Below are 9,708 nucleotides of genomic sequence, written 5' to 3'. Positions count from 1 at the left end.
TATATATATATATATATATTATCAAAGAAAAATCACATAAGACGATTAATAACATGAGGTAATATATAGAAATAAGAAATGTAAGAAACTGATCATGAAAATGTTCTATAAGAAGCTGGCATTATGTGAAGGATTTACAACACCTACACTACTACATCTACATATATGAACAGAAAGGAGACCATCTGGCTCGCAAGCAGAGCATTGAAAAATGCACAAAGGCCCTCATCAAAATTGAAAATTCTGCACAGAAACACGTACCGAATCAAAATGTAAATAAATCCATCATAAGCATGTGAATTAAAGAAAAGTTGCAAAATGGCCCCCTCAGCTCTTTGTAGAATGTCACGTTAACCCCCGAGTTTATAAAAGTGCCGCCAGACTCCTTTAATATGGGTTAAAATAGTCCCCAACAAGGACTATTTTAGCCTTCATTAAAAAACCCGAGGACTAATTTAACATTTTTATAAACTTTAAGACTAAAATGTTGGGCATAAAGTGAGGGCGACATTACCGACTTGGCTCTTTTCTTGAGAGCCTTCAACGCTGCTTCGGCGAAAGCCTCGGCCGCTTCGGCATCAGCTTCGGCAGCCTCTGCATCCCTTGCCGCTTCTTCAGCTTCGGCAATGGCTTCCTCGGCCTCGGCGACAGCTTGAGCAGCAGCTACAGCTGCTTCTTCCGCAGTCATGTTTCTCATTCGTGCTAATTCAGCATCAATTTGAGGTTTTGAAAGTGCTTTTATATCCTTCTTGTTATCCACTCTGGAGGATTCCTTTTGTCTTCCCTCTGGAAGTAAGGCCTTGGATTTCGTTCTTCTATGTTCTGATTGCGCTGAAGTTTGAGCTATTCTGTATCTACGTTTCACCTAACAAAAGAATTAGGAATATTTATATACATACCATTCAATTTCTATGTATTTACATATTTAACGCCTAGACTTTAATTTTTTACATACATGAAAAGGAGTATTTCACGTTTTAAAAGTTAAAATGATGGTATTTTTTATGTGAAATGAAAGATTTCGGAGGTATAAATGCAAACAAGTAAAGTTTAAATGATAGATATGTAAATACATAAATTTAGCGTTATGTATGTAAATGCCCCAAAACATTAGATTTAAGATTAAAACTTAAAAAAAATTATTCTATTTTTTATTTAAAAGTTAAGCTCATCTTGATGTAATACAAGAAAGTTAATGCTTACTTTTTTCATATCATAAACTAAATATTTATGGATCTCTTAGCTTTTGAAAGTTAATGTTATTAAATTTCTTATAATCTCTTCTTTATAATTCTTAATGTTATGTTTATTTAATTTTTATCTATTTTTCATAATTTATATTAGAAAGATTTACATAATTTCTTATAATCTCTTCTTTATAATTCTTAATGTTATGTTTATTTAATTTTTATCTATTTTTCATAATTTATATTAGAAAGATTTACATGCATATATCTAACGCTTAAATTTTAATTTTTACTTGTATCATCTTGCATATGCATGAAAATGTGTATTTCACTTTCAAAAAGTTAAAATAATAGTATTTTAGATTTAATATGAAAGATTTGGATGGTATAAATTTAGAAAGCAAAGTTTGGGTGTTAGAAATATAAATACAAAAAAATTAAGTAGTTTGTATGTAAATGACTATTTATATTATAATGCCATGTCTGATGGATATTCAAGTTATATATTTTTAATTATAGAAGTGTTGTGTGTCCTTGTTGTGTCCTATCCGTGCCCCCATATCACAACTTCCATTTTATTGTAGCGAGTTTCAATAATGTCTAATTGTTTTGCATTAACTTCCTTTGAACTTGATCACCTGAGAATTACCTTTTCATGTAAATTGCAAGTCCAAGTGATAGCATATTTGTTTATTGAGTTATGGGATTTGGAAATTAATTAAAGTTTACATGAATAGATTTATGTAAATGAACTAATGGATAAAGCCAATCCAGATAGTTAAAAAATGGTTAAAGATAATGACCAATAAAGAGACAGAATGTAATGAAGCATAAATCAAATAATTCATAAAGATCTTAAATTTTATTACATTACCTTCGATAATTTCCCATTTGCAGTCAAGGCCTTGAGTTTGCCAGATAACAGTTTTTTCAAATTTGGCGGAGCAGAGTACTGATCCTGCATGGCTAAAGAGAAGATATGGAATCTTGCAGGAAAAAAACACATTCTTTAAACAATGCAAGGTATTCAAAACAAACAATATTCTCCCTAAACAACGAGGAAATCCATCCCAAATAAATAGCCGCAAAATACACACATCAGACATAAAATATGAACTACAAATAAGATGCAAGCATTTAAGAAAGTAAAACAACGTCCTCTGCTGCTTAAAGACCAAATTTAAAGCATTCCCCGGAGTTTAGTGGTTGTTCGGGATCATTTTTGCTTTTGCTTTTCTTTTTTTTTCTATTGTTTATTTATGTTTTGATTTGACATAAAAGCATATGGTAGTTGTTATTAAAAACACTCAAAAAAATTTTAGGTGCACGGCTGTTTTTTAAAAATAAGGTTGTTTGTTTTTAGAAACAACAAATAAAAACGATAAAAATTATACTAACCAAACGTATTTTTAAAAATAAGAGTACAATTGAAAAGAAAACAGAAACAAAAATTATGCCAAATGAACCCCTTATGGAAGGCACTCCCCACATTATCAAGAGCATGGAGAACCCACTTTCAAAGTAACTCATCCATAACTGAGAGTGTGGCAAAGAATTATATCATAAAGCAAAGCCCAATATGACATTACCAAATGAAGCCAATTATGGCTTTGATTCATGAAAAATATGTTATGTAACAATACTGAAACAAAAAGTAAAATCCAGAATCCACTGAAAAAAAAAAACTACACTTCTAAATTTTTAACTTTATTCATCTTCCGAAAAAATAATCCAAACTTACCTTTTTGAATAAATTTATTATGCAGTTCATGATTATATTAATTTGCTTCCAACAAAAAGTAAAATGCAGAATCCACTGAAAAAAAAAAAAAAACTACCCTTCTAAATTTGTAACTTTATTCATCTTCCGCAAAAATAATCCAAACTTACCTTTCTGAATAATTTTATTATGCAGTTCATGATTATATTAATTTGCTTCTAATGAATGCACTAATTCCACCATCATAATTAAACCTCTCGATCTTGCTAAATCACCACCTGCGCCTCAAAACCTTGTGAGAAGTCTCTCCTACAGTGCTTATTGATTGGTCAAGACAATACTGATATGAGCATTTACATGCAAGCGACACAATTCATATGTATTTACATATTTAAAACCTAAACATTCATATTTACATGCATACGACTCCAGTGAAATACGCCTTTTTATGCATAAGTTTATAACGCCAAAGAATTATAAGTGTAAATATCAAACTTTGGATGTTACATATGCAAATATATAGGAATTGTGTGGTATGAATGTAAATTTCCCTGCTAAATAAATAATATAAAATATCTACACTCTGATGCTGTAAATATAGTTATTTATAGCACCCCAGCTGGCCAAAAAACATAATTAAAAATTTGTGAGACAATAGAAAACATGAATTCATACCTCTATGTACATGGTGATGGCAGTCTTGTTTGACCCACCGGGCTCCTTCAAATTAGTTATCGCTTCAAATATAAGACTGTCTATCCTACATGCATTGACAAGGACCAAGTTGGAACTTAAAAAAACAGATGAAATCAACAGAAAATTGATTTATTATGAACATAGCTTCAGGCAATGGTGGCATTCATACAAATTTCTTCATATAGTCGAAACTAAGCTGCATTATAAGACTTTGATTGAAAGTGAAAGGAAATGAAAAAACTTCTTTTTAATTTTTTTACACTAATTTTATCTGACCATCTAATGGACAAATTTTCCATCTACCTTTCTTTGCAATGGTAAAACCCCAAAAATCTTAATTAATTTAACTTTCAATAAATATCATTCTGACCACCTCTCCGATATAATCAATCCTTAGTCTATTTGTTGTTTTTGCCACACATTCATCTTAACAGTCTCATTTCCTTCAAACGCAACAAAAACAAGAATGATTTTTTTTACTACCCAATAATCAGGTCCACATAACATAGTCAGCATAATTGAAATTGTAATAGCCCCCAAAACATTGCTATTTACAAATCTATCATCCACTTTCATCCATTTTTCAAATTCTCACTAAGAGAATCACAATTCATGAAAAAACTGCAACCTATATTTTTCATTTTATCAAATTCTCAATGGATTGATCGTAGCACGTGTAAATACATCGGTTGGGTTGTTAAAAAATTTAACATGGGTGCTTGATTCTGTAAATAGTGAAGTTTCAGGTGCTATGCATGTAATTATCCCCACATAATATCATGGAAAGAGTTGAAAATTTTAAACTTCCTTCAAATAAAATATACAAAAACAAAGGTAAAAGCCAGTAGCTTCTAAAAGCTGCAAAATGGATGTCTTTAGACAATGGGAAAAATAAAAAAAGTGATGAAATAAAAATGTTTTCCATTTCTTTTATATAAAGAAAGAGTCAAAGACAAAACAAGCTGCTCAACAAACTAAAGTACTAACTTTGATACCAACTTTCTCGGTGCCGTGAGCAGAGGAAGAGGGCTTGCTTGTGCCAAAGGTTTACCATCAACAATCTCATCATCATGATCATCAACTATACTTAGTGCCAAAGGGCCCTCTTCTTGTTTAGAAATCGGTTGGCTCTTCTTCAAGGCCATCCGGGCCTTCTCTCTAGAACCCCATCCATGTGCTGTTACACTCATGTTTCGCCATTTATCCTATGAATTGGGGGAAAATAAGTTTGATCATAAATGATAATTACAATGATGGTACGATTTATCAATTAAAATCCAAATGACACACGATTCTTATGTATATACATATCTCACACCTAAGCTTTCAGATTTACATACATATCATTTTGGTACTTTAAATCTATGCATCAAAAATGTACATTTCAGTTTTAGTGCTATTTTTTATGTGATATAAAATATTTGAGTGTTATGTGTGTAAATATGAAATTTTAGGTATGAGATATGTAAATGAGATATGTAAAGATATGTAAATACATAAGAATTTGTGCTATGTAAATGTCCCTAATTGCTTTTAGCTGTATTTAGACAGAAACATGAAATCCCTGATAACTAAGCCACAATTGGAGACAAAACATAAGCAAGAAATATTAATTAATGTTAAATGGAGCCTTATCAAGAAGCAAAACAATTAGAAAAACATAAGTCTTAGATTAGTACCTTCAGGTCAACATTTGATCGCAGGGACAAAACACTACTAAACTCTGGATCTTTTAATATTGTGCGCCATTTCCCAGCTCCATGCTTAACAACTCCAGCTTTGAGAGCTGATTCCTCCTCTGATGTCCATTTCTGTTTTGGAGCACCCATTGACAATAACACAACAACCCTCCCTAAGAAGATTGAATTTGTGCACCTTGTGGCCTATGTAGAAATGCTTGTCAGCGTAAGAATTTCTAAGGACAATTTATCACAAGAAAAAAAATAGCTCTAAAAAAAAGCGTATAAAGAAAAATTTAAAAAAAAAAACATCGCCACCATACTAAACCCCACTTCTTTGTCCTAAGAGAAAAATTTAAAGAAAAGAACACCGCCACCATACTAAACCCCACTTCTTTGTCCTAAGAATGAATATTTCAGAATTTTTATAGTAACATTAATAAGAAGCAGAGGAGCTCAGTTAACTTATAGTGCCAGTTTTAGCTACAACATTTAGCTAAGATTTATCAAGGATTTAAGTTGAATCTTAAAAAATAACCTTTTAAGCTGCATGAATCATACTACCATCTTAAATATAACTTTTCACATGTTTTAGTCTAAATTTTAAATTTGGTAAATCCTAAGGAAAGTAGGCTTTAAGAGATTTACAAAACTTCTCATCATTGAGGCTCTTCTTCTCCTTTAATTAAATCATAAATTTTGAAAATATTTGTCAAACAATTTACTAAGTTTTAATTAAATTTAACATCTAGCATGCCAAGTTATTTTCAAAATTTAACAGATTGAGGATTTATTAAATATAAAATTACTAGATTTACTAAATCCTACTAATACCCAAACAGTTCCGTAGCACTATGGAGAAGTAGTGGCCTAAGGCAACCTACAACATCGTTGAAAATCAAAATTACATGCACTGACAAGTTAACAAGTAATGCACTTTAAAATAGCAAATTACATGTCACCGAAATTAAAGCTCTTATAATCCAATAAAAAACCATCAAAATAGACATTTTTTTACTTTAGAAGCACCTTCCAATTCACTAGCTTAAGATAATTTTACATAGGGACTATTTGGTAGTAAGATTTAAGTTAAGGACAAAAAAGTGGTAGCAAGATTTAAGTTAAAGACAAAAATTTTTAGCCACATCAATTCTACTTGTTCTTGAATCCAGATGTCCTCCTATTTTAGGATAAATCTTAGTACATCTTGAGAGAATTATAATAACAAAGATTCATACCACTTCTCCTCACAACACATTTGAAAATGTGTCAAAATTTCATTAGTATAAAACCGTATTTAACATATATCATGCCGAACAATTTTTATGAATCAACGCCTACAAGATTTATTAAATATGGATTTATATGATTTATGAAATCCTACTTGTACCCAAACAGCCCCTTAGCATTAACATGACGTATACGGCATAGGATAACATACAGCTTTATTAAAGATTAAAATTGCAAGCAAAGACAAGCTAGCAAGCAATGCACTTAAATACAACAAGCAAAAGTTCATGCCACTAAATTTAAAGAATTGATAGCTTGATAACTTACTTCAACAAATGACAAGTTTGATTCTAAAAACACCTTCAATTTTATTAACTTAAGAATGGTTTACATGAGGCTAGTTTGGGATCAATTTTATCTTTTGTTTTTGTTTATGCTTTTCTTTTGTTTTTAGAAACATGTTTGTTTAGTGGGTTTTTAACATATATTTTTTTAAATGTTTTTAAAAACACTCAATTAATATTCAGGTATTTTCAGTATTTTTAAGGACGCCATACATCTATCAAATAGCCAAACATGTTTTGTTTCAAATCAAAACATTAAAAAAAACAAAATAAAAATGAAAAAGAAAATAGAAAATAACAAAAGTGATCCCAAGGCCCCTTAGGTGTTGTTTTCTTGCAAAATTTACCTAGGATTTAGGCTAAACCTTACAAACTAGTTTGTTAAGCTAAGTCCTACTATTTTCTTAAATCTCGCTTTACTCACCTCTTAGGCTAAATCCTAATTTAGTAAATCCAAAAGGAAGTATAACTTAAGAGATTTATAAAACTTCTCCTCCTTATGCACATTTTCTTCCTTTTCTTAAATTCTAAAACATCAAAATATATACTAAAAGATTTCCTAGGGTTTAAATAAATCCAACATCTATCACATCAAAACAGCTTTCAATTTAACGCCTCTAGGATTTACTAAATCCGACTATAATTAAATCCTAATATTCAACTTTCAAGATTTAACAGCCCCCTAGTCTTATGGAAGCTTAAATTTGCCAGCAGCGACAAGCTAGCAAGTAATGCACTTCAAAACAACAAACAACAATCCATTCCACAAAATTTAAAGCTCCAATATTTTGATAACTCATTGCGTGAAAAGCCATGTTGATTCTAAAAGCAATTTCCAATTGATTAGCTTAAGAACAATTATAAAATATACAATACAAAAATGCAATACTCTTCGAACCAAATAATTCACATCAGAGAGCATAAATCACTAATAAAAGCGATTAATAAACAAAATAAACTGCTCAAAATCCGAATACCGAGAAAACAAAAGAAGATCAGGAAGTAAACTCGCATTATTATTTTGAAAAATTTTAGCACCCAAGCGAGCAAATCTAATAGCGTATAGCACGAACCGGTAGCAAATAATAAAAAATCAGCATCCATATGGCACAAAAACATCATTGTAGAAAGAGCTTCATGACAACAGGAAGAAAAACTAACTAACTAAATCACAGCAAAGCAAACCTAATGAAAGGAAAATAAGAGAAGATCGTGCAGGAAAACTCAAAATATATAGACAACCAGAGGGGGAAACGGAGCTAGAAATCTGAGTTCGAGAGTGAGAATTAAACCTCAGGTGAGTATAAACATCGATCCGAGTTCCATAACACGATAATTAGCTAGAAAAGGGAGATGGAAGAGATCGATCGGTTCGGTGGCTGCCGTTGCATGTCCTGAGGCGTAGTTAGGGTTTTCGATCGGCAATCAACACCGTCGCAAAAAAGCCGAGATTATCTTAGCTGTATTTTTTTTTTTTTTAACCACTCAATCCTATTTATTAGCATATGTAACAAAGAAACTAAACCTACAATGCACGAATATTAAAGTGTTCATTTTTCAAATATTTGGGTGATTGAAATATATAAAAAAAAATGTATGTGTTAGATATTTAAATACATAGAAATTAGGTGGAATACACTTTACAAGCATAATACCTTATCAAGGTCGGAACTGGAATTTAAAGTAAGGCGAGGCGTGAAATTAAAAATAAATTAAAATTTTAAATTTTATTTAAAAAAATAAAAAAATGAAAATAATTTCTGATAAAATTTATAAAATAAAAAAATATTGCTTTTAATATAGCATTTATAAATAGGGGTGTAAACGAGCCGAATCGTTTATATTTCGAGCTTAAAAAATGTGTTTGTGTTCGTGTTCGGCTCATTTGCTTAACGAGCTGAACACGAGTTGTTCACAAACAAAGAGTTCTTTTAACAACCCTAATCATATAGTCATAAGACAATAAGGGTTTGAGCAATATTTAAAAATTATTATTTATATTAAAACATCATTTGAATCTAATTTAATAATTTTTATTCTATTTTCTTAATCAATATTTTAATTGGTTATAAATCTTTGTAGCCTTGTAGTCAATTAGATTTTCTTAAAATACTTCTTAATATATATATAAACTTGATGAGTAGTATTTCGAGCCAAAACGAGCCGAACATGATAACGAGCTGAACACGAGCTGTTCGCGAACAACATACCGTTTTGACAGCCCTATTTATAAATAAACAACTTGAATTGTGCTTGATGCTTCTTCATGACATAAATCATCATTCATTTATTCTATATTAAAACTCACTGCAATATCATTTTAATTATATGTTATCAATGAACTCGCAGGAAAATCATCTTTCAGTTTTATTTCGTCACATTATCGTGACAATTTTCATATCTAAAAATGTGTCTTTTGGTTGTTGTTGTCTAAACATGCAATGTTAAAATCAATACAATCAAATGATCAATAAAATGATATATGATTAATTAAATAGTCTTTGCCTACAATTGGCGTATATCAGAAGTGGTTGAGAGATTATGATGATCTTCAATTTTAATACGTTCAATTTGATTGTTTATGTGTAGCTTTTATGTATATATGGGAGTTGAAAAACATGATCAAATTTGAATGATCAATATTCATTATGAGGATCCAATGCAAAAATGAGAAATGCAATATGTTTTTTTTTTGTTACTCTCCCACAATTGTGTGCCTAAAGTGCATGAAAATATCAAATTTGTAATGATGCTCTATTGTAAGTATGTTTTGTTATGATAAATGTGTTCCAAGCTCCATAGCAAGGAGTAATCATTTCTAATATATATATATATATATATATATATATATA

The 9,708-nt window shown here is 30.4% G+C and overlaps 1 protein-coding gene across 1 annotated transcript; it reads right to left on the bottom strand.

Annotated features, from left to right (window-relative positions):
- Window positions 1–48: 48 nt before the first annotated feature.
- On the bottom strand, window positions 49–8,305 carry LOC110032955 (telomere repeat-binding factor 1). Its single transcript, XM_020736753.1, has 7 exons — window positions 8,149–8,305; window positions 5,283–5,486; window positions 4,591–4,808; window positions 3,583–3,667; window positions 2,062–2,145; window positions 515–865; window positions 49–243 (listed from the first exon to the last, which is right to left on the bottom strand). Exons 2-7 carry the CDS (start codon window positions 5,430–5,432, stop codon window positions 229–231), a joined length of 903 nt encoding a protein of 300 aa, XP_020592412.1. The 5' UTR covers window positions 5,433–5,486; window positions 8,149–8,305; the 3' UTR covers window positions 49–228.
- Window positions 8,306–9,708: the final 1,403 nt, after the last annotated feature.

The sequence above is a fragment of the Phalaenopsis equestris genome, unplaced genomic scaffold (genome assembly GCF_001263595.1).
Source record: "Phalaenopsis equestris unplaced genomic scaffold, ASM126359v1 Scaffold001070, whole genome shotgun sequence".
In the NCBI taxonomy this organism is placed as follows: domain Eukaryota; kingdom Viridiplantae; phylum Streptophyta; class Magnoliopsida; order Asparagales; family Orchidaceae; genus Phalaenopsis; species Phalaenopsis equestris.
Note: the sequence above shows the minus strand (reverse complement) of the source record. Positions and strands in the feature narration are given on the sequence as shown.

What these genes read in the sequence shown, in the direction of transcription:
- LOC110032955 (XM_020736753.1), bottom strand. Translation starts at nt 5,432, where the DNA reads ATGGGTGCTCCAAAACAGAAATGGACATCAGAGGAGGAATCAGCTCTC. An exon ending in CCATCACCATGTACATAGAG is followed by an intron (nt 2,146 to 3,582) that starts GTATGAATTCAT and finishes TTAGCCATGCAG; the next exon opens with GATCAGTACTCTGCTCCGCC. An exon ending in CAAATGGGAAATTATCGAAG is followed by an intron (nt 866 to 2,061) that starts GTAATGTAATAA and finishes TTCTTTTGTTAG; the next exon opens with GTGAAACGTAGATACAGAAT.